This window comes from Salvelinus alpinus, chromosome 25 (assembly GCF_045679555.1).
Source record: "Salvelinus alpinus chromosome 25, SLU_Salpinus.1, whole genome shotgun sequence".
Taxonomy (NCBI): domain Eukaryota; kingdom Metazoa; phylum Chordata; class Actinopteri; order Salmoniformes; family Salmonidae; genus Salvelinus; species Salvelinus alpinus.
The window spans coordinates 27,692,712-27,718,460 of NC_092110.1; the positions used below are offsets into that span (position 1 = coordinate 27,692,712).

A 25,749-nucleotide genomic window follows, 5' to 3' on the forward strand; every position below is an offset into this window, starting at 1 on the left:
ACAGGCCATATACGCTGGCTCTGATAAATAGAACCTGAGAAAAGGGCAAACCCTACCCTCCTCCAACCTCTATGGATTATGAAATATCAGAAATTACACAAACACACCATCACTATCTCATAAAAGTGTGTATGTGTGTGTGTGACAGCTATAGATGGTGCTGCTAAAACCTTGCTGAGCTCACTCTGTCACTGTCCTTGGTGCTGAAAGAGCAGCCCACTCACTAACCACAATGAATGCCAGCTCTGCTGTGCGAACAGAATATTAAAACACACACACACACACACACACACACACACACACACACACACACACACACACACACACACACACACACACACACACACACACACACACACACACACACACACACACACACACACACACACACACACACACACACACACACACACACACACACAATCAGCCCCAGAGAGGGATGGCTGCCATTGGAATGTGGGAAGCTACAATGTGACATATCAGGGCTTTGATTTCATCCTCCGTCCCAAATCAAGTCCATAATCAGATCAATCAGAGGGCAGGGCCAGCGGCAGTCAGGGTCTGATTAGAGGACTGGGGGACAGGGGTGGGGGTGTAGAGAGAGGGTAGAGTGGGAGGAGAAGGGAGAGAGAGAGGGAGGAGATGGCAGAGCGAGGGAGGAGAGTGGAGAGAGGGGGGGGGGGGGGGGAGAGACTGGGTTGAGGAAAAAGTAAAGGTTTGGGGGAGGAGGGATCTCAACTTGTTTTTATAGGAGAGGGGTATAACTCTGAAACGGAAAGTGAACTCAGTACATGTCCCCTTCGCAGGGAACCAGAGAGAAGTCTTTTGGGCATATGCTTTAGGGTTGTTGTTATTATTACTCCAACTACAAAGGCAGGCAGAGAGAGAGACAGAGAGAGAGAGAGCGAGTGAGAGTGAGAGAGAGAGAGAGAGAGAGAGAGAGAGAGAGGAAGATAGAGGACGAGAGATGAAGAGAGAGCAGGAAACACAGAATGAGAACCCCCAGTGGTTCAAAGGAAAGCTGTGGAAAACTACCACATGAAAACACACCCTGACGCTCTTATCTCCCTAGCAGTATTCCCAGCAGCATATTGTATTGCGTAGTGATTGGGCAGTTGGCTATTATGATCTTCATGGTAGAGATGTGGTAATGCCTGTGGCAGTGGCTCTGGCTGTGACTGGTTATTAGGGACTTGTGTATTGAGTGTGACTCGGGTTGTGTTGCTTACTGTATCTGTGTGTTCGTGTGTGTCTGTATGTGTGTCTGTTTCCGTGTGTGTGTGTTTTTGTATGCATGTGGGTCTGATTATAAGCAACATGCTCCCTGACTGGGGCTTCATTTTCCCGACACACTCCAGTGCTGCGCCATTAAGACTTCTATCTCCTGTACTCTCATATAACTAGCATGCCTACTAGTGGTGCGCGGGTCAGCTTGTCTTTCACCCGCACCCACCCACAATTGTTAATAACCTGTCCGCAACTGTCCAACAATATGTGATAAAGTAACTATCACCCTAACTTGCTAAAATAAAAAAAATTCTGTAGGCTACAGACAGAGTTAGCGGAACTATTTAAAAAATACATTTTCCTGGCTGATTTAAATATGTTTCTGCTTATGATATCACAAATGTTGGTAAGCTATTTGTTAATGAACTTGTCTATAATTTGATACATTCAGTTTCTTTTCTATCATTTATATGTTGCCCTAGAAGACTAATAAACCCTTGCTCAACAGAATGTCATAAATCGATAGAATTAATACTTCAATCTAGTTGACATTGCTCTATTTGCCAGCAGCATACCACCTTGCATCCCACCACTCGCTTGCTTCTGAAGCTAAGCAGGGTTGTTCCTGGTCAGTCCTTGGATGGGAGACCAGATGCTGCTGAAAATGGTGTTGGATTGCCAGTAGGAGGCACTCTTTCCTCAGGTCTAAAAAGGATATCCCACTTCCCCAGGGCAGTGATTGGGGACATTGCCCTGTGTAGGGTGCTGTCTTTTGGATGGGATGTTAAACAGGTGTCCTGACTCTCTGTGGTCACTAAAGATCACATGGCACTTATTGTAAGAGTAGGGGTGTGAAACCTGGTGTCCTGGCTAAATTCACAATCTGTCACCTAATCATCCCCAGCTTACATTTGGCTCATTCCTCCTCTCCCCTGTAACTATTCCCCAGGTTGTTGCTGTAAATGAGAATGTGTAAACGTTTCTCTGTCATCTCTGTTTCTTTCACTGAGCAAAGACGTTTAGGGACCGGGGTGAAAGTGCAATAACCCCTCATCCAACAAAACAAATGGGAAGATTATTGACATCAGTTTGACCGGACGTAAGGAAGTAGAAAACTGTGAAGAAGACCCAACATGTTTCTGATAAGATTTCAGTTCGGCTTGGATGCATATTTTATGTGTTTGAAATACTATCAGCTTTTATTATGCTGATGAAGATAGCACTTCTACAGACAGTATCTAACTGTGCATTTGCATTCTCTCAAGATGCTGAAAGACATCATATTTCTCCACTCCTGTTCCTGAGTCAAAATGTTGCCTACATTTGCTGCATAATTTTAATTCTGCAGAAGTTAATATTAAGGCTATGTGAGAGGTTATAGACCTACAGTCAGTGTCCAGATTTCAGTTTCCGTTTAACCTATCTGAACAGTAGGCTAAAGTTACTTTGACATGCCATAGATGGGTTGGTTGTTTAGCAACAAAACCAAGGTGTGCGCGTCTATGTGGCAAAACAGACCGGGTTGACTTAGATTGTTGATAACATGTCATCTGTATTTTGTCTCCAACGTTCATTTAAAACTTAAATAGATTTGCGCAATGAGCACTTGTTGTCCCTCAAATACATTGTTACAGTTGTAGGTTAGCTAGCTAATTAGCTAGTTAGCTTATTTTAGCAATATTAGCATTGACATGAAATCAGTCAAAACACAAAACAACAAGACAGGGTATCAATAACAAGATGAAATGAGCTGAAACGAGCTGAAACGAGCCACTTACGATTCCTTACATGGCAGTTTCTTGTCATTCTTTCTATCAATCTGGCCATCCAGAATCACAACAACAGGCTGACCCCTGCCCCATGGAAGCGAGAACATCGTTTTCTTGACGTTGTCAGCTAACCCGCCTATAGGCCAATTTGAAGTCCCCGTCTTGTGACTGTCGAATTTGTATAGCACCTCACAATCATCACACATAGCATAAACAGAACTGCTATCATAGCCGGTGCTGAACATTGTTTGGGCCCTGTGCTACCTATGGCTGTATCGGTCCGTTAATACACAACTAGTAAAGGCTTTGTGAAGAAAAAAATATAGAGAGATTTGCGGCACCCTCATCCACACAATATGTCATGACCCTAAACCTTCCCACCCTGCGGATATAACCGCAGGGACTGTGGGTTATGAGTCAACCCACGCATCACTAATGCCTTCATGCAGGACACACAAAGAGACAGGGAGGGATAGAGGGATGGAGGGGGGGAGTGTAGAAGAGTGAGGGAGAGAGGGAATGTATGTGCCTAGCTCTGCCTGTTAAGATAGAGAGCCTGGCAGACAATTTAGTTGCTGTGGATCAGCAACAGTAAAGATGTAGTTATATTTACAAAAATATGCAAACGGCAAAAAAGACTTGAGAAAAAAACTTCACTTGATCGACAAAAATAATAATTTAGCAAAAATAATAAACAGTTGGACAATAGCAATAATCCTTTAACTAGGGGACAAAAGCCAAAGCACCTCAAAGATAGGGCATGGAAATATAATCCACTGAATGGATTGGATGGATCAGTGAATTCTATTGCTACGATAACAGCTCTGTAGCAACATGTTAGGCTACGTTCGAGTAAAATTCTCCATGAATGAGGACCGAGGACAATGGGTTGTCCCTGCCCTAACCTGACATAAACCATTGCTAAACCAGTGATAATTCATACATACTATTTGTATTGACTCTCCACACATCCAACTCTTACGCACAAGCGCACACACACACACACACACACACACAATCACCCATGAACACACAATCACACACAAGCACACACACACACACAATCACCCATGAACACACAATCACACACAAGCACACACACACACACACAATCACCCATGAACACACAATCACACACAAGCACACACATGCAACCAGACTCTCTCACACACACATACACACTCAGTCGACTCTGCTGTTATAGTATATAGCCCACTATTTATACAACTGCATTACCAAGAAACTACCCACTTTATATTTAAGCAATAAGGTCAGAGGAGGTGTGGTATATGGCCAATATACCGCGGCTAAGGGCTGTTCTTTGTCAAGACGCATCGCGGAATGCATGGATATAACCGTTAGCTGTAGTATATTGGCCATATACCACAATCCCCCGAGGTGCCTTATTGCTATTATAAACTGGTTACCAACGTAATAAGAACAGTAAAAACAAAATAAACAAATCAGCATTCAAGCTTTGAACCACCCGGTTTATAATTGTAAATACAGTCATACTTGACATAGCACATCCATTATCAATATTATATATCATATTGTGTGTATATCAGGTTATTACTACTATGCATACTACCTTCTATAACGTGTGATTTTCGATTTGACTTTTTATTTATTATTGATATTGATTATTGTACTGCAATATTGAGGGAGATAGCGCACAAGCATTTCGCTGCACCTTTTATACCTGCTGTAAACTGTGTGTGTGATGGACAATTTTTTTTGCGTAATTGACAAAACAATGGCCAGCGATAACACATTTATAACCACATTTATAACCAAAGACTTTCTAAACAAAGACATAATTTGCACAAATGCATTTCTAATAAATTATGAAGCGTTTGACAACACCCCTAAACAGAATAAACTAAATTACGAGAGACGCTCAAACTTCATCTAAAACCGTGAATTTACCGGTATGCTCCTTATATGGAGGCAGAGCCTGTTCACAGCAGTGGTGAGTACTGTAGGCCTAGAGACAGGTTGGTGATACCAAACAAAGATACAAACATTTCTACAAAAAGATATACTATGACAACTAGACTCTGTCGTTTGTGTTTTTTACATGATAACAAAGCTTTCTGATTGATTGGACTAGCGATAGCATAGTTAGATTAGCAAACAAGATTTGTAACATACAAATGGCGGCGTGCAAAAAGATGGCGGCCTCCATACACTTACCACAAATGCCTGGTTTGCCGTATTGTAGCTTGCTCTCCTTTATTATATCTGCAATTGCACAGTGTAGGCCTAGGTTAACACCATATGATTTTTAAAAAATGCTACCAGACACCTACAATTTGAAAAACTGGAATAGTAGACTGTGTCCGTTTGTGTAGGGACAAATGGAGGAAAATCTCTCTCTCTCTCTCTCTCTCTCACTGTCTCTCGCTCCCACTGTCTCTCGCTCCCACTGTCTCTCTCTCCCACTCTCTCTCTCACTGTCTCTCTCTCTCACTGTCTCTCTCTCTCACTGTCTCTCTCTCTCACTGTCTCTCTCTCTCACTGTCTCTCTCTCTCTCTCTCTCTCACTGTCTCTCTCTCTCTCTCTCTCTCACTGTCTCTCGCTCCCACTGTCTCTCTCTCTCACTCCCACTCTCTCTCTTTATCAATTCAATTCAATTCAATTCAATTCAATTCAAGGGGCTTTATTGGCATGGGAAACATGTGTTAACATTGCCAAAGCAAGTGAGGTAGGTAATATACAAAAGTCAAATAAACAATAAAAATGAACAGTAAACATTACACATACAGAAGTTTCAAAACAATAAAGACATTAGAAATGTCATATTATATATATGCAGTGTTGTAACAATGTACAAATGGTTAAAGCACACAAGTTAAAATAAATAAACATAAATATGGGTTGTATTTAGTGGTGTTTGTTCTTCACTGGTTGCCCTTTTCTTGTGGCAACAGGTCACAAATCTTGCTGCTGTGATGGCACACTGTGGAATTTCACCCAGTAGATATGGGAGTTTATCAAAATTGGATTTGTTTTCGAATTCTTTGTGGATCTGTGTAATCTGAGGGAAATATGTCTCTCTAATATGGTCATACATTGGGCAGGAGGTTAGGAAGTGCAGCTCAGTTTCCACCTCATTTTGTGGGCAGTGTGCACATAGCCTGTCTTCTCTTGAGAGCCATGTCTGCCTACGGCGGCCTTTCTCAATAGCAAGGCTATGCTCACTGAGTCTGTACATAGTCAAAGCTTTCCTTAAGTTTGGGTCAGTCACAGTGGTCAGGTATTCTCTTTATCTCTCTCTCTCTCTCTCTCTCTCTCTCTCTCTCTCTCTCTCTCTCTCTCTCTCTCTCTCTCTCTCTCAATTCAATTCAATTCAATTGACTTTATTGACATGGCAAGTTATTATTACTTACATTGTCAAAGTATACATATCGAAAAATTTAAATAAAATATATATGTATATATATACACAAAATATATATTTATATATAAATAAATGGTGGGATTAACAGCAATAATAATAGTAGTAGTGGACATGGGATTACCATTAATAACAGCTACAACAACAATATTAATCAGAACAACAATACATTAAAGCAACAGTAGTAGACCAGTGTCAACATGACTGAGAAGACACATGACCTGGTACGAAAGACAAAACAAAACTAAGCTAAATGGGAAATATTATCAACATTACTTTGCATTTTTCACTGGCTGTCCCTCAGGCTGTGGCAGGAGGACACATATTTGGCTGCCAAAACTGCACATTTTGGCTTTTCACCCAATAAATATTTGAATTTTTCTTCATCTTTTATAGTTTCAAATTCTTTTGTATTGAATTATAATTTTGGGAAAGAAATATGCTCTTAGGTCTGAGTATTTGTCACAGTGTAGTAGGAAATGCACTTCTGTCTCTACCTCTCCCCTGGAGCAGAGTGAGCACAGCCTGTCCTCCCTGGGCAGCCAGGTTTGTCTGTGACGACCGGTCTCTATAGCCAGACTGTGCTCACTGAGTCTGTACCTAGTCAATGTTTTCCTCAGTTTTCTATCAGTCACAGTGGTCAGATAGTCTGCCACCATGTACTGTCTGTTTAGAGCCAAATAGCATTGAAGTTTACTTTGATTTTTTGTGGTGTCTTTCCAATAGGTTATATATTTTTCTTTTTGTTTTGTGATGATTTGGTTGGGCCAGATTTTCTGAGGGCTGTCCCGAGGCTCTATGGGGTTGGTTTGGGTTGGTGAACTGAGCCTCAGAACCAGCTGGCTGAGGGGACTCTTCTCTGGTTTCATCTCTTGACATTGTAGAGCTGTGTGATGGAATGTTTTAGGGTCACTTGTTTTTAGATGGTTGTAAAATTTGATGGCTCTTTTTTCTATTCGAATGAGGAGGGGATATTGGCCCAATTCTGCCCTACATGCGTTATTTGGAGTTTTTCTTTGTACTTGCAATACAGTCTTGCAAAACTCTGCATGCAATACTTCAATTGGATGTTTGTCCCATTTAGTAAATTCATTATTAGACAGCGGACCCCATACTTCACTGCCATATAGAGCAATTGGTTCTATAACTGATTGAAAAATTTTGAGCCAGATTCTAATTGGAATTTCAATTTTGATGTTCCTTTTAATGGCATAGAATGCTCTTCTTGCTTTGTCTCTCAGCTCATTCACAGCCATGTGAAAGCTACCTGTGTTGCTGATATTTAGTCCTAGATATGTGTAGTTTTTGGTGTGTTCTAATAGAACTGTGTCCAAATAGAATTTATATTTGTCATCCTTATTTCCGGACCTTTTTTGGAATATCATTATATTTGTTTTTTTTAGGTTAACGGTCAGAGCCCAAGTCTGACAGAACCTGTGAAGATGATCTAGGTGTTGCTGTAACCCCTCTTTAGTGGGAGACAGCAGCACCAGGTCATCTGCGTACAGCAGACACTTGATTTCAGTGTTGTGTAGGGTGATACCAGGTGCTGCCGATTCTTCTAATGTTTTTGCCAATTCATTAATGTAGATGTTAAATAATGTTGGACTTATTGGGCAGCCCTGTTTCACTCCCCGCCCCTGAGAGAAGAAGTCTGTTTGCTTGTTGCCAATTTTAACCGCACATTTGTTTTTAGTGTACATTGATTTAATAAAATCATATGTTTTCCCTCCAATACCACTTTCTATTAGTTTATAAAAAAGACCTTCGTGCCAAATTGAATCAAATGCTTTCTTGAAATCTACAAAACACGAGTAGATTTTGCCTTTGTTTTGGTTAACTTGTTTATCAATTAGAGTGTGGAGGGTGTAAATGTGGTCTGTTGTACGATAATTTTTTAGAAATCCAATCTGGCTTCTGCTCAGGACGTTGTGTTCGTCAAGGAAATGATGTAGTCTGCTATTTATAATACTGCAGAGAATTTTCCCCAAGTTGCTGTTAACGCATATTCCTCTGTAATTATTTGGGTCAAATTTGTCTCCATTTTTATAGATTGGTGTGATCAATCCCTGGTTCCAAATATCGGGGAAAATACCTGCAGTGAGGATAATGTTGAAGAGTTTGAGTATAGCCAATTTGAATTTGTGGTCTGTATATTTGATCATTTCATTTAAGATCCCATCAGCACCACAAGCCTTTTTGGGTTGGAGATTGCATATTTTTTCCAATAATTCTTCTTCTGTAATTGGGGTATCCACAGGATTCTGATAGTCTTTGACTGCTAATTCAAGGATTTGTAATTTTTCTTGTATATCTTTTTGTTCTGGGCTCTTTGTTATATTGCTGTAGAGGTTTGCAAAGTGATTTCTCCACATATCCCCATTTTGGATAGCCAACTCCTCATGATGAGGTTTGTTTAATTTATTCCAATTCTCCCAGAAGTGGTTTGATTCTATGGATTCCTCAATTCCATCCAGCTGATTTCTAATGTGCTGTTCCTTTTTTGTTCTTAGGGTGCGTTTGTATTGCTTCAGTGTTTCCCCATATTGAAGGCGTATATTTTTGTTGTCTGGTTCTCTGTGTTTTTGATTAGATATATTTCTCAATGACTTTCTTAGATTTTTGCAATCATTATCAAACCATTTTTCATTATCTGTTATTTTTGGTTTGCTCTTATGCTTCTTTAGATTAGCCAAGGAGGCTAATTTGTCAAATATAAAGTTTATGTTCCTAACGGCCAAATTTACACCTTCATTGCTGAAGGAGAATGTTAAGGCTAAAAAGTTGTCCAGGAGAGATTGTATTTTTTGGCTACTAATTGCTTTTTGGTAGATGTCTGTACTGTTTGCACTCCATCTATAGGCTTGTTTAGTACCATGTAATTGATTGGGCCATGATGCTTCATGGTTGGGTTCTGCTCTTCTCAGATACACTGTGATTTTACTGTGGTCTGAGAGAGGTGTTAGTGGGCTGACTGTGAAGGCTCTGAGAGACTCTGGGTTTAGGTCGGTGAGGAAGTAGTCTACAGTGCTGCTGCCAAGGGATGAGCTGTAGGTGTACCTACCAAAAGAGTCTCCTCTCAGCCTGCCATTGACTATGTACAGACCCAGTGTTCGACAGAGCCTCAGGAGCTGTAATCCATTTTTGTTTTTCACTTTGTCATAGTTGTTTCTGTGGGGGTATGTGGGGAGGGAAAGGTTATTGCTTCCTGGTAGGTGTTTATCCCCATGACTGTTAATAGTGTCTTGTTCTTCTGCTATTCTAGCATTCAGGTATCCACAGACCAGTACGTTGCCTTGGGCCTGAAAGTGACTAATCTCTCCCTCTAGAATGGAGAAGCTCTCTTCGTTGAAGTAGGGTGACTCTGAGGGGGGAATGTATGTGGCACAGAGGAAGACATTTTTATCTGTCAAGATAGCTTCCTTGTTGATTTTTAACCAGATAAAGAATTCTCCTGTTTTGATCAATTCGATTGAATTAATTAGTTCAGATTTATACCATATTAGCATTCCCCCTGAGTCTCTGCCCTGTTTGATTCCTTTTAATTTAGTGGATGGTATGATTATCTCCCTATAACCTAGTGGACAGCCAGTGGAAACATCACCTCTGCACCATGTTTCCTGTAGTACTAAAATATCAACATCATCAATTTCTTTCAGGAAGTCTGGGTTTCTGCTCTTTAGCCCAAAAGCAGAGGACTTCAATCCTTGTATATTCCAACATGCAACGTAAAAAGACTTCATAACTTTTTTTTTTCTCTTTTCTTTACCTTTCAAAATGAGACAAACACTCACAATCCAAGAAGAACCATTAAAATAGGATTTTTCAATTAAAGTAAACTCTTATTTTGCAAATGTGATTTGTTTATCATTTAGATAGAATTTGTGTCATGCCACTTGGGTGGATGTAGTGTGAGAATGGTGGAGTTCTTGTGCTCATCTTACCATGACCCTCGGCCCATCACATGTGAGCATAGTAGACTCAGCATTTGTTTAATGTCACTCATTTGGTTGGTGGGGGCTGGGCCAGTTGCTCCTCTCACAGCCTGTGCGTAGCTCTGCCTGCTGGGCTGTGGCTCCTCCAGGTGTGGGTCTGCAGTGGGGAGGAGGGGGGTGGTAGGCCTCATCTGGGTGGCTCTGAAGCTGGGCTGGGGTGGTCTGTGCTGCGCTGGCTGTGGTGGGCATTGAGGTTGGTGGTGCTGTGGTCGTGGCTGGGGGGTCCAGGGTGCTGGTCCGGGATGTTGTCTCGGTGATCTCGGCGGGGTGGAGATTGCTCCGCTGTTCCTGGGTGGAGAGTTCGGGCTGCGGTTTAAAGCGACGTCCTTGAGAGTCTTGGCAAGGATGGGGACTGTCTCCCTGTACAGGTGAACATGGTCATAGAGACAGTCCAGATCGAGGGTGGGATGGTGGGCCAGGTGTACATTGGGTCGCAGGGCACAGTCCCGGGATAGGCTGGCGTTTATTCTTTGGATTGTGGCAGGGTGGAAGTCCCTCCTCTGTAGAAGGGTTGACACTATGATTCTTGAGTTGGGGAAGATTGCGGAGGCCTTCTCAATCACTCCCCGTAGTGAAGTCGCCACCCTCTCCTGCTGAGCACGCAGGTCGTTGCTTCCGGTATGTATGATTATGTGGCTTGGCGACCCGAGATGGTTCTTATCAAGCAGCTCCATGGCACTTTGCGTTGTTGGGCACCACACCTTTCTCGTTTTGTGTCTAGGGAAAAGTTTCTTCTCCTGAACATACTTCCCATTTGAGTCCATTAACAGGACGATGTCAGCCAGTGTTTCTTCTGGACTGGGGGGGGCAGAGGGGGGGCTGGTGGGTGTTGGAGCTGGGGTGTGGCTGGTCTGTGTGGGTGCCACTGTCAGTGGGAGGCTGTTCTGTGGGTTGGGGAGGAGGGGTGCAGCAGCCAGGGCTGGGGAAGTCTGGCTGGTTGAGCTGGGCTCCTCTGCTGTGTGAGGGCAGGTCATAGGGTGGTGATCTATCTGCTCCTGCAGCCTGTCCTCTGCTCTCTTTCTCTCCTGCAGCTCCTCTCTTAGTGCGGTCAGCTCCTTATTGCTGCTCTGCCTGTCTTTTTGGAGCTCTCTCACCTCCTTTGTTAGATCAGCCAGCTCTCTCTTGAGTCCGTCTCTCTCTTGCTGAACCTCTTTCAGCTGTGTTGCAAAGCTGCTGTCCTGCTCTGTCCTCACCTTGGTTAGGAGCTCCTCTAAGGTGTGGTTGTCTGGTTGCTGTTTGCTCACGCTCTCCCTGAGCAGGACCACCTCCCCCTCCAGTTTGGTGAACTCATCCCTCATGGCAGCCATGGTGGTGAGGAGGGCCTGAGCCTGCTCTGCACTGAGGGGGTCGCTCTCCTCTTGGGGCGTGTCCTCCACTATGGTGGGAAGAGAGGTGCTGGATGTGCCTTGTTGGGTGGGGAGGGTAAGGGTGAGGGTGGTGCTGGGGGAGTTTGTCTTGTGGGAGGGCATGTCACTGGCGGTGTCCTTCTCTCTCTCCGCTCTCTCCTTAATGGTCTGAAAGTCTGTTTCAAACAGCCTGATGTTACCTTGCACCATGACAGTCCCAGTCTTGTAGAGGTTGATTGTTATCATGGTGCTGTCAGGGTCGTCTGTCTCTTTGATTTTCAGCTTCCACCCATTACAGATTCCCTCTTTCTTTATGCATGGGTAGTGAGAGCAGACTGCTGAGCGCCATGCATTTGGCTGGTCAGTGAGGAAGATGAGATTACTCACGTCACCGTTTTTGTAGAGGTCTGCAAAAAGGGTTTCTGGCCTCTCCTCTAGTAGTTTCTGTTTGAAAGCTTTCCTCATTGTGTCATTTTTGGCCTTTTTTGGGTAGAGAATGGATTCTGCGCTGAGGGGGAGTGGGGACATGGTGTCTGTGCGCTCTGCTACTACCGCTACTGCTGCGCTGTTCTGCTGCCCCGTTGCCATGGCAACCGATTTGTTCGTCTGCTGTTCGCGCTACTTTCAAAAATCAGCAAATATAGTGAAAAATCCTCACACAAAAGACTGAAGATATGTTTACAGTTAGTCCGTGCTCCTTTTTGGTTTACTCACTCAGTTTGGTCGTTTGATGTAGTTGTATTAACTGACCTTGCTAGGTTTGTTCTAGCTCGTTTCTTATGGCTAGCTTGTTAGTCTGCTGGCTGGGTCTTTGTTGTGTAGCTAGCTAGCTAGTCTCAAAACTTCTTAAATTGAGGCGCAAAGTTACTTTTTTTTCTATTCTGAATGTATAGAGTTGTTGTTCATCACTTCTTGTCTGGAATTCTTCTTCGATTAGAGTGTTTATCTCATTCTAAAAACCCAAAAAATCAAATATATCAGGAGCTCATGTTGAGCATGACTCTCTCTCTCTCTCTCTCTCTCTCTCTCACTGTCTCTCGCTCCCACTGTCTCTCTCTCCAACTCTCTCTCTTTCTCTCTCTCTCTGTCTGTTTACCCCATGAATCTTGCGTTCTGTTTCTTCTCTTGCTCTGTGTTTGTCACTGGGCATCTGTGTTTTGACCATTGCCCTGGTTAGACCTCGACCTCATATATCTGGCCTGTTTTACATCAGAACCTCCTTGGAGCTGTCAAGCATACTCTGTCTGTTTGACACCCCTTTTCTATCTCTCACTCGCACACTTCTCTTTCTCTCTCGCTCGCTCTTTCCTTTTGAATTCATAGAAGGCATAGGCGAGGAGAAATCATGAAGAATAGCATGGATCATTAACTATATTTGTTCCCATTTCCTGCAGAATATGATAGATCTGGCTAATTACCACCTTGCCAAGTCTATTTCTGAAAATGACAAGCAGCTATTGGGCGGGAGGAAATCACTACATATGCGGCATACATTTTGTACATGTGACTATTGGTGAGGCCATCGCCAGCTCCCTTTTCAAAGGAAGGAAACTCAAGCCAAACACATGGAGATTTGAATTCATAAGTATGGATATTATTTTTTATTTCTTCGCAGAAAATGAATTTGGAAGAGTGGTGAGCTCTTTTTCTCCAGTTTAACGTCTACTATCGTGGGCCACGGAGGAAGCAGAGGTCTGGACCAAAGAGCAATCTCACCCCAAACCATTTCAGGTACAGTTATATGATATAATCATACAGTACACCTTGATAATCCCATAAAACTCCATTTAGATATAAAGCCACAACTCTGTCATACTCAATCCCAACAATTTCAGGTACAGATACAAAACTCTGTCACGCCCAAACCTTTTCAAAGACTCTTTTCAGAGTGATAGCTACCTACCTACGATAACACCACTCACCAGAGAAAATGTTGACAGCAGATTTCAATCTTTATCCCCCCCCTCTCTCTCTCTCTCTCTCACACCCACTCAGATGCTATCAGCCTGGTCCTTCACACCAATTCAGAAACACTTAGATGGAGATAGCATGCATGTTTACTGTCACTGGTTGATGCATGGCGTCAATACCTATTTGCAGTGAAATTTGATAATGCAAGTGTGGTTTCTGAAGTACACCACATGACTGAGATATATTATCCCAAAACTTTGAGGTGAAACAAAGGAAATCCAATAACAATGTGAATTTTGGTAACAAATGTCCCAACCCCAACTATGCGCACACACACACACACACACACACACACACACACACACACACACACACACACACACACACACACACACACACACACACACACACACACACACACACACACACACACACACACACACACACACACACACACACACACACACACACACACACACACACACACACACACACACCCACACACATATACACGCAGTTATACTGCAGTAACAGTTCTTCCTTATCCTTCTAGTACTGCAAGGCTCCACAAGCTTCTTTTACATCTGTGGAATTTCCCCATGGTGTAATTCCCATAAGCTGGCAGGCCAGGAGGCCGAGGAGTGCTCGTAACCACACAGAGGGGCGGGCGAGTCTCAGACTGGCTTCAGGGACCCAGGCACCGGTCTCACGAGGGGCCTTGAGGGAGGAAGTGCTGTTGCTGTCATCTCGGCTGAGAGAGGCCTTAGAGAGAGTCAGACAGCTGTAGATGGGCACAGTGTTTGTGTTGTGTATGTGTGTGTTTGGCGGGGGGCGACTCCCTCACTCACCACAGCCAGAGGAAGAAATAGCTCATAACGTTATATTTTGTGTAGCACTGTTGACATCAGCTGTTGAGAGCTTATATGGCTGTTGAAAAACACCAGTGAAAAGCTCAGCATTATCATTTTGAGTCTGGCCATAGTCTCAGCAAGTTTCTGTCACACAGTTCATTCATTGTCCCTTATATTTGCTCTATCTCTGTCTCTGTCTCTGTCTCTGTCTCTGTCTCTGTCTCTGTCTCTGTCTCTGTCTCTGTCTCTATCTCTGTCTCTGTCTCTTCTCATGAGCCATCTGTCACCGTGTGAATGTAGTGTGGGGAGTTGGGCCACACCCACAGCACTTACTGGATTGATAACTTGTTGGTTTGTTTTTATATTTTTCCTGATGTAGGATTTCCTCTTATTATCATGGAAACCCCTGTGCAGCTCCACAGAAATATAATTTCCACCCCCACTCCTACCCCTCCTAAAACACCCCGCCGTTTGCCACACTAATAAGATTTACTAGGTACTGTATTCTTGACTTTGATCATTTTATTTTTCCCCATTTGAAACATTTATGGGGTTCATAAAAAAACACCAAGTCTTCCACCATTAGGACTGAAGGCTTAAGTGGCAATGTAATAAATCATGTTGAATAAAAGACACATCCAAACATGGCTAGCCTCTGCAAGCATGAATATTTAGTAACATCTGCAAATAACAGAATGCTCCCCTCTTTCAACTCATCAACAATGAATGCACCTCTGATTGGTTGGGATCTAATTACCTTTACTGTAAAATGATGGCTCTAGTGTGAGAGCGAGTGTGGAGTGTGAATGTGAGTAATGTGATATCTGTAGGATTAAATAGAGGATTTACAGTTAAGACATTGATATGAGAGTCATGCAAAAGAGTACTGTACATACACAGTGAATATGTAGGCTAGCAAAATATGGGAGAGATTATTACTATAAACTATTTGTATAACTAGCTCTCACAGTCTCACGTCAGAATCAGACGTTCATCCATATTTCTCAAATGTCAAATTCCGAAGTTGTTGCAAATGTAAAATATCAAAGCGTTTAAGGTTAAGTTTAGACATTAATCCCAAAATCTTAAGTTTGGCATTAACCCTGAATGATTAAAATAAGGGTTCAGGTTTGGGATAGGCTTAAAACAAAAATCTCAAAAACAACATTATATCACTCAATTTGAACTTGCAACGTTTGGAATCAGATGTCTGGCTAATCAGGGACAGAGGCAGATGCTTACTCCCATCTACCATTCCCATCCCCCTGGCAAAACCCAAACCTACTTGAAGGTAAACAGCGCTCACTGTTGCCCTTAGTGTCCGGTTTCCACATCATCTCCCGACGTCCTCAGACATGGATGGACGTCGAATACTGACTTGTATCACAGGTGACCTGGCTGTATTCATTTCACTTTGTTTGAGCAATGTGCCAAGTGGCATAAAGCTAAGATTACCCCTTTATGCAGAGAGTAGTACAGGTGCACTTTAATGGAGAAGCGTGACTGTGTTGGGGAGTGATGGAATATCATAATCCATAGACAAATATGGACCAGAAGAAGAACCAATGCAATTATGCATTTCTATTCACATTACATTTGCATACATCTTCCAAAGCACCATGAAGCAAACGTTTGGGTGACATTAGCACCTGGCAAAGTCTACATTTCGAAATCCTTTAAATAAATGTAATTTCACAGTGTCAAAAACAGTAAAGGTTTGACATCAGGAAATTACTCTCTCGATAAATCGTTGTGTGTGTGTTCATAAGAGAGAGTGACAGACAGACAGACCCAGGAGCCAGGCCCACAAAGCCAGTCTTCTCTTGGCACCTGGTAGTGCTTCTATCTCTGACTGTCTGTTTGTATCTCCTTTGCAGATGGAGGTGGATGCAGACGAGAAGCGCCATCGAACACGCTCCAAAGGTATCCGAGGTGCGTCTGCACTCTCCTCAACTCACTGAGGGTGCTACTCAGGGGTGACCTTACCCCAACACACACACACACACACACACACACACACACACACACACACACACACACACACACACACACACACACACACACACACAGCTCTCTTATCACACATTCCAAACTATACTTCTCAGTACTCAGCTCTTCTCCTCCCACTGTCTCTCACCTCACCAGCCCTCCAATACCAGACATTATCCAGGCAGTCTATCCAGCCTAATATATCATGTTATTGTGCCTGCCTACATTGGATTTACTGTTTTTAACCCTGATGAAAGCATGATTTTAGGATATAGTGATCACTCTTTTCCTTTCACTTCCCCTCACTCTCTTTATTTTCTCCCCATCCCTCTCTCCCCTCTCTCTCCCCTCTCTCTCCCCTCTCTCTCCCCCATCCCTTTCTCCCCTTTCTCTCTGCCTATCCCTCTCTCCCATCCCTTTCTCCCCTTTCTCTCTGCCGATCCCTCTCTCCAATCTCTCTCTCCCCTCTCTCTGCCGATCCCTTTCTCCTATCCCTCTCTCCCCTCTCTCTCTCCCCATCCCTCTCTCCCCTCTCTCTGCTTATCCCTCTCTCCCCTCTCTCCCCCCTCTCTCTGCCGATCCCTCTCTCTACTTTCTGCCGATCCCTCTCTCCAATCTCTCTCTCCCCTCTCTCTGCCGATCCCTTTCTCCTATCCCTCTCTCCCCTCTCTGTCTCCCCATCCCTCTCTCTCCCCTCACTGCTGATCCCTCTCTCCCTTCCCTCTCTCCCCTCTCTCTCTGCCGATCCCTCCCTCCCCCTCCCTTTCTCTCCCCTCACTGCTGATTCCTCTCTACCTTCCCTCTCTCCTCTCTCTCTATGCCGATTCCTCTCTCCCATCCCTTTCTCCCCTCTCTCTCTGCCTATCCCTCTCTCCTCTCTCTCTGCCGATCCCTCTCTCCCATCCCTCTCTCCCACCCCTCTCTCTGCCTGTATTTCTCAGTGCCTGTGGAACCAGCGATACCAGAGCTGTTCAGGTCAGTATTTCTGATAAACATTGTCCCTGTTCACCTGCCTTTCCAGCTTCCCCCTTGTGTGTGAGTGAAAGAGGGAGAGATAGGGAGGGAAAGACAGAGAGAGAGGGGGCGGGGGAGAGGCTGAGAGATGGAAGGCCACTAGGGCTGATAATGGCTGTGGAGCACTCCCAGGCTCTCAGTGTGTAGTGAGAGATGAGCACTAAAATCACCTCTTCAGACAGGAGCGATGCCATTTACTCAGCATGCCTCTTGCTTCTGCTTCCTCTCTCTTTTATTCTCATCTCTTTCTTTCTCTCCCTTATTCACTCCCGTATCACTCACCTCTCTGTCCTAATCACTCTTTCTCTATCTCTCCTCTTTTCTGTCTCGTATCTTAATCAAATCAAAAATCAAATCAAATGTATTTATATAGCCCTTCTTACATCAGCTGATATCTCAAAGTGCTGTACAGAAACCCAGCCTAAAACCCCAAACAGCAAGCAATGCAGGTGTAGAAGCACGGTGGCTAGGAAATACTCCCTAGAAAGGCCAAAACCTAGAAAGAAACCTAGAGAGGAACCAGGCTATGAGGGGTGGCCAGTCCTCTTCTGGCTGTGCCGGGTGGAGATTATAACAGAACATGGCCAAGATGTTCAAATGTTCATAAATTACCAGCATGGTCAAATAATAATAATCACAGTAGTTGTCAAGGGTACAACAAGTCAGCACCTCAGGAGTAAGTGTCAGTTGACTTTTCATAGCCAATCATTGAGAGTGTCTCTACCGCTCCTGCTGTCTCTAGAGAGTTGAAAACAGCAGGTCTGGGACAGGTAGCACTGAACAGGTCAGGGTTCCATAGCCGCAGGCAGAACAGTTGAAACTGGAGCAGCAGCACGGCCAGGTGGACTGGGGACAGCAAGGAGTCATCATGCCAGATAGTCCTGAGGCATGGTCCTAGGGCTCAGGTCCTCCGAGAGAGAGAGAGAAAGAAAGAAAGAAAGAAAGAAAGAAAGAAAGAAAGAAAAGAAAGGAAGAAAGAAAGAAAGAGAGAATTAGAGAGAGCATACTTAAATTCACACAGGACACCGGATAAGACAGGAGAAATACTCCAGATATAACAGACTGACCCCAGCCCCCCGACACATGAACTACTGCAGCATAAATACTGGAGGCTGAGACAGGAGGGGTCTGGAGACACTGTGGCCCCATCCGATGATACCCCCGGACAGGGCCACCCACTTTGCCAAAGCACAGCCCCCACACCACTAGAGGGATACCTTCAACCACCAACTTACCATCCTGAGACAAGGCCGAGTATAGCACACAAAGATCTCCGCCACGGCACAACCCAAGGGGGTCTCCGCCACGACACAACCCAACCCACTCAAGTGATGCATCTAATTGATCTCTATTTTTCTATCTATTCTGACAAACCCTATCAACAGTAAATAATGAGCAAATCTAACTTATTAAGAACCACTGCAAATGCCATCTTTATCCTAGCTGTTTAAATGTTAAATCCTGTCAATACAGTGGCTGTAAGATGATCCTGAATTGACCCTTGCAGTGTGTTGTCCCACTCCCTGCTAAGTTGATTAGATGACATGTACTACACCATGAAACCCATTGATGGATCTCCCTGAATCTCCCTGAATCTCCCTGTATCGATGGACAACCCTACTTTGATGTTCAGTTATCCACTAAGAGTTGTCTTGTGTACATCTTGTATTTGGCCATTTAAACCTGGTTCAGAGCGTCTGCTAAATGACTTAAATGTAAATGTAATGAGTATTTCAGAACAGTATCATATTCATAATCTCATATATACAGCACACACTCTTAGAAAAAATGTGGTATCTATAACCTTAAAGGATTCTTTGGCTGTCCCGATAGGAGAACATTTGAAGAACCCTTTTTGGTTCCAGGAAGAACCCCTTCCACAGAGGGTCATAAATGGAACCCAAAAGGTTACTACCTGGATCCAAAAATGGTTCTCCTATGGGGACATCAGAATAATTGTTTTGGAACCCTTTTTCTAAGAGTGAATAGGCCTATACCCATGTTTTTGATATAGTACTCTCAGATGTCCTCTACTTACTTTTATCCTTGGATATTATTTTGTCTTTCACAGGCTAGGAGAAGGTTTCTTCAGAGATAACATCTGGGCCCACCTATATCAATAAAGAATATCCCACCTGGCCACCTACAGTATAGCTCTTTCAGATTTCCACAGATAGTGTGGCTACCCCATCTATACCTCTCTCTTTCCCCCTCTTTCTTTCTTTCTTTCTTTCTTTCTTTCTTTCTTTCTTTCTTTCTTTCTTTCTTTCCTTCTTTCTTTCTTTCTTTCTTTCTTTCTTTATCTATCGCTCTCTCTTCTACTCTCTCTCTCTCTCTCTCTCTCCATGGGCTCCGTCTCCCTCTCTGCTTTCTCCACCGCTGCCTGCAGATATCAATTAATCAGCGGATCGATGGTCATCTCCAGGCGAAGCATCCATAATGTCAATAATGCTTCTCGATGGCGTTGCTTCTCAGAGAGCTGATAGTCGTCAGGACAAATACGCTTGACTTTGCGTGGCGGTCTGGCTGGTCTGGGCAGATATGCCACTGTGATATTGTAAAGGGTTTTCCCCCATGCTGCCCAGCAGGAAATGCACACTTGTAGTGTATTAAGGCTTCTAAAGTTTGTCATTTCCATTTTAAAATGTCCATCTTGATTTGCACTAGAAAATAATTCCATAAATTATAATCCACATATTAATTCACATTTCCTGTTGCTGCTGGATTATGTTCCTGCTGTAGCAAACTAGCTCAAATTAAGATCCTACATCTGTAGGTGGAGCAGTAAGACCAGATTGAAGTGTGAAGTACCATAAGAGTACTCTACTGTACGTGTAGTGTTGGAGTAAAATAGGAGTGCATTGTTTGTATAGTAAAGGTAGAGAGATGATACGATTGCAAAGGCGAGCAAAATCCAATCAAATCCAAGTGTGATGTAGAAAACGGAAATTAAACAGAATATGTGAGGATCGATAGATGGAAAAAGAGAAGAGTGGAGAACGGTGAGTTGTGTGCATACTCAGTGGGTGTTTTTGTGTCTTCTCAGCTGTCCTACACAAGGCTGTGATGGGAGTGGACACGTCAGCGGCAAATATGCAAGACATCGAAGGTAAAACGGTCTCCCTTTAGTCTTATTTCAGTTATGGATGAACCATTTTCTCCACTTTTCACTAATGATTTTCCAAAAAATTTAACTGGAATATCCTTTATTGAAACAAATTCCGATAGCCTACCATGGTCATTTTCACAGCTAGGTTTGATGGACAGGTTAGAGCACAAATATTTATTCTCATCCCTTTGTCATTTGCATATTTACAGTGGGATATGCTAATCATATTTTCTATTGTATAAGCTCTCCATAAATCTCCTTATTAACAAGCACTCAAAATGGAAGGATCTCTCTCTCTCCTCTTTAAAGGACATGCCTGTGTTCTATTTCTTCTCCTTTGTTCTAAAAATACCAGGATCATTGTGAACTAATCCCATTTCCCCATCCGGACAAAGATTGGGCTGCTGCCTTGCATAACTGGAAGCAGCCACTTTGGGCTTCTACTAATTATGGTTTGGTAGAATCCCCCATTTCAGATTAAGGCTGTGACTTTCCTATGAATATCTTTATGTAGACATGTACAGTATGCTACTGTAACTAGCTTGTGGTTGTCATACTTTTATGTATACATGTATGCCAGTGGTCACCTACCGGTCGATAGAGTTCGACTGGTCAATCTTTAAGACATTCCTAGACGATAACCACAAATTTCTGTAGAAAATCCAAAGATATTCATGTTGTGCTGTTGGCGGTAGGTGCACTTGATTCAGAAGCCCTGCGCACCAGGCAGGCAAAGTGTTCCATTTTGAACCATTTCATTTGTTTGAAAAGACAAACTCCGCCTACCCAGCGGACCGGTAGCTCTGTGGCTAAATCGAGTGCTCCTACTGCGCTGGCCAATCGGATAGCTCAAATCACACTACAGCTTCCAGGACCCTGGCCACAGCAAAGTTTGATAGGAGCCTACATGAGATTTCATAATTTAAAAAACCATGACCAGAGCCAGTCTGTCAAAGAATACAGCAAAGAGCTGCTGTTTCTATGAGTGAGTTCATGTTTAAGTTTTTATACAGCAAAGAGCTGCTGTTTCTATGAGTGAGTTCATGTTTAAGTTTTTATACAGCAAAGAGCTGCTGTTTCTATGAGTGAGTTCATGTTTAAGTTTTTATACAGCAAAGAGCTGCTGTTTCTATGAGTGAGTTCATGTTTAAGTTTTTATCCAGCACTGTTTAACACTATTACAAAACATAAAATGCCCTTCGCCCTACTTCCACTAGCGCTGCAGCTGCAATGAATGAGTAGCTATGTGTATCGATTGTCCAATTATTATTAGCAGCTCGTCGTGTCTATTTTAAAATTGAGGAATATTTCACTTTCTCTAGGAACAACATGAATTTGTGCATGAGGCAGATGAGGTGCAACTCGAGTTTGGTCATCAGGTGGAAGACGGTGTCCCCTCTCTCTGGTCAGTCTCACCGGAGGAAAGGAGAGAGCAGGGACCGTGAGAGGCTGACCATCTGCTGTAATCTACCTCCCCTGAGACTAATGCCGTGTTCAAAACAACTCGGAAATCTCTGACTTCAGTGCGTTCAAGACAACTAGGAACTCTGAAAAAAACGATATCCGACTGGAAAATCAATTTGAGTGGTCATCCAACTCGGAATTCCAAGTCAGAAACTTATAGAGCTCTGACTTTCTGACCTGAGGATCACTGACGTCATGATTTGACCTAGTTTTTTCCCGAGTGCCCAGTTGTCTTGGAAGCATGACCATCAGATTAGTGGTGGTCGGTGCCGTTTAAGATGAAGGAGGACGATTAATTTTTTTTGTGAGCATGGCCTTATTTCTATTACAGCATATTGGATGACTGTCATTCATATTCCATTCACCCAGCTCAATGTAACAGTGATAGGTTGAGGCTACTACATGATACTAACATTTTCCCTATACCCACCATGAGCCTAGCCTATGAATAAAAGTTTAAAACGTAGGTGCATTTAGCTGATCTAGGGTGTAATCATTAGTCCAACAGTTGCAAACGCGAGTTTCTATTGGACAAATTCAGGTATGTTTATCCCCATTTCATTCTGTTTGCTTCCATTTAAGATTTATTTTTCAAGAATTGGTGGAATGAATGCACCTGTGACCACACGCAAACACAGTTCACTTTAATTATAGCCACATACAAACAGCATTAATCCTGTGATCGTTGGATAATTCCTTCTCGCATCTATGCGCTCACCTCCTCTCACCTTTTCCCTTCACTTGTGGACTTCAGTGTACAACACATCAGCTGTCTGTGACCAGGCAAAACATACTTTCCAAGCCAAACCTTCATATCATACAATTTAACTGCTACACACAGCCTACATCGTTGTCACCATATTAATGTCACAGTCAACATAGCCACTAGAACTAATGCCACGATCATGCAGTATAGTGTACAGTCAGCAACAAGCAGTTTAGCAGTTACACTGGCGGCCACTGGTGGCAATTTAATTAATAAAACTAAAAGCTTACCTTGACTTGGAAGAGTTCCAGTGTTGGATAGCTATAGCCAGGAAGCTAACTTAGCATCCCTCTCTGTTTGAGCAGGTGTTTGAGTAGGTTAAACTAGCTAGCTGCATTTGCTAGCTAAGTAAGTAAAAAAATTTTTTTTAAATACAACGAAATATAGCTAGTTCTCTCTTGTTTCTCCTTAATTTCTGAAGAAATTAATTTGAACTATTGTCTTTCTCTCTCTTTGAGTCAACTACTCACCACATTTTATGCACTGCAGTGCTAGCTAGCTGTAGCTTATGCTTTCAGTACTAGATTAATTCTCTGATAATATGATTGGGTGGACAACATGTCAGTACATGCTGCAAGAGCTCTGATGGGTTTGAGGCCGTCGCGGAAGTTGTCATAATTACTGTGTAAGTCTATGGAAGGGGGTAAGAACCATGAGCTTCCTAGGTTTTGTATTGAAGTCAATGTACCCAGAGGAGGATGGAAACTAGCTGTCCTCCGGCTACATCATGGTGTTATCCTACAGAATGCTGTGGAGGCTACTGTTGACCTTCATTGCAAAACAGTGTGTTTTAATCAATTATTTGGTAACGTGAATATATTTGATATAGTTTTATCTAAAAATGATAACTTTTTGAATGTTTCACTATTTTTTTTTTTAAATGAAATTCACTTACGAGGATGGTTCTCCCCTTCCTCTGAGGAGGAGCCTCCACTGCTAGATGCATCAGTTAAGTAAAATATTAAAGCAAATTATTTGCAAATTATTTCCATTTATGCTGATCTATTTTGCTATCAAAGCTCGAGTTTTGAAAAATAATATGGACTGAGAATAACATTATTGACAATGCAAGGCATATAGCCAATATGCTGTGAGAAATGTATTAGGCCTTCTGCACAAATGTAATTCCTACAGAACTGTTTTTATAAGGTTAATATAAAAAAAAATAAGTAATGTTTAAAAAAAAATCTGAGCGGTAGATCTCGGCTTGTTTTTTGACTGCAAAAGTGATCTTGACTCAGAAAAGGTTGGTGACCACCAATGTATGCTAACTAGCTTGTGGTTGTGCTACGTTGGTACCGTATCATGACAAACACTATGCTTATGGATCATTAGGATATTACAACAGACTCCATCAGAATGATCACATCAAGGTTTGTTAGACTAAATGTGTATTTCTAGCTAACTAAATACAGGCAGAGTAGTTCTCTCCACTTCGGCTGAAATGTTCAAAACAATTGAAGAAGGGGTATCATTACTAAACCTTAGTTAGGCCTGATAAACTATGCAGTATTATGTTGGTGTGTATTTATCAGCTTTCCCTGGGGAATTGTTGTTCCCTGCACATGTGGACAGTTTTGGATATGCGTACTGTTCTTTTGAACTGTCTTTACTAGCTACCTCTTCTAACTCCGTCCATGTTGAGACACAGGTTTCCTCTGTCCTCTGGTTAGTGAAATGAGAGAGGCGGTGTCAGAGCTAAAGCATGGCTGTGCAGGAAATGATCCAGTTAATGAAACCTTTTCATTATTCAACATCATTGTGGAATGTGATGACCGTGTCAGTGAATCCCCAACTTAACTATTCGCAAGTCACACACGTGTGTACACACACACACACACACACACACACACACACACACACACACACACACACACACACACACACACACACACACACACACACACACACACACACACACACACACACACACACACACACACACACACACACACACACACACTAAGATTTAGAGAAATCTCCCACCGAGAAATCTCCCACACTGGTCACGTGCCAGGCTTTCAATTGTGTGTGAGAGAGAGAAATCCGTCTGTTATAATTACTTGCCCTTGTATGGATGGGTTCATTACTCAAACCCCCTCAGAGGCTGGCAACCCACTGGCTTAGGCCTGGCAGCCATCGTGGAAGTCACTGTATAGTTGATAGACAGCAGCACTCTGTACCATATTGATCTTTATATCAGCACAGAGAGAGTGAGAGAGAGAGGAGGTTGAGTATGGAGAACGCAGCATAGCCGTGCGGTATTTTTCCATCTCTCTTTTCTCTCTCTCTTTCTCTTTCTTTCTCTCTCACAAACAAAGAAAAGACAAAGACTCCTCCTCTCATTGTGACGTGTCTATCCCACCAGCCAGTGCTTTGCTCAACGGATAATTCAAGATAAATAAATCAAACAAGGAAGGCTCAATCCATCAGCTAAGACTGCCTTGCTCAAACACTCTCTCTCTCTCTCTTTATCTCTTGCTCTCTGCCCATCTTCCTTACTCTCCATCTTCCTTCTCCCTCACTCCCCTCTTTTTCTCTTCTCTCTCTCTCTCTCTCTCCCCCCCCCCCATCTCCCCCGCTCTTACCCCCTCTCCCTTTCTCTCATTCTCTCTCACGTTCGTCAATCTCCGGCAGCTAATTTCTCCTTCAGATGGTGCGGCACTCATTTGCATTCTTATCAAAGTGTTCTGACTATCCGACAGAAGCTCTAAGAAGGTGGGATCATTAATATGTTAATTAGTCCCTTTCTCCGCTCTCTGCACAGGCGTGCCAGCGATATCCTCTCTCCTCTTGTTACGCTCACAGCAATTCACACAGCCTTTGAATGCGTGCTGCAGACTCAGAAATGCAATAATATAAGACTGTTCACACACCCTGGCAGATGGTTCCATGCAGTCCCAGTAA

General features: G+C 43.1%; 1 protein-coding gene across 12 annotated transcripts in view; it reads left to right on the forward strand.

The window, feature by feature from the left end:
• The window catches only part of LOC139553754 (myelin transcription factor 1-like protein), a 168,996-nt gene that overhangs the window by 61,150 nt on the left and 82,097 nt on the right, over positions 1–25,749 (forward strand). For 7 of the 12 annotated variants that reach the window (XM_071366392.1, XM_071366394.1, XM_071366397.1 and 4 more), the window contains exons 2-4: positions 16,378–16,432; positions 17,431–17,464; positions 20,550–20,612. In XM_071366392.1, coding sequence (XP_071222493.1) covers positions 16,378–16,432; positions 17,431–17,464; positions 20,550–20,612 — 152 coding nt within the window. Of the gene's footprint in view, positions 1–13,353; positions 13,470–16,377; positions 16,433–17,430; positions 17,465–20,549; positions 20,613–25,749 lie in introns of all 12 variants that reach the window. The other 5 variants (XM_071366399.1, XM_071366398.1, XM_071366393.1 and 2 more) reach the window with 3 other exon arrangements.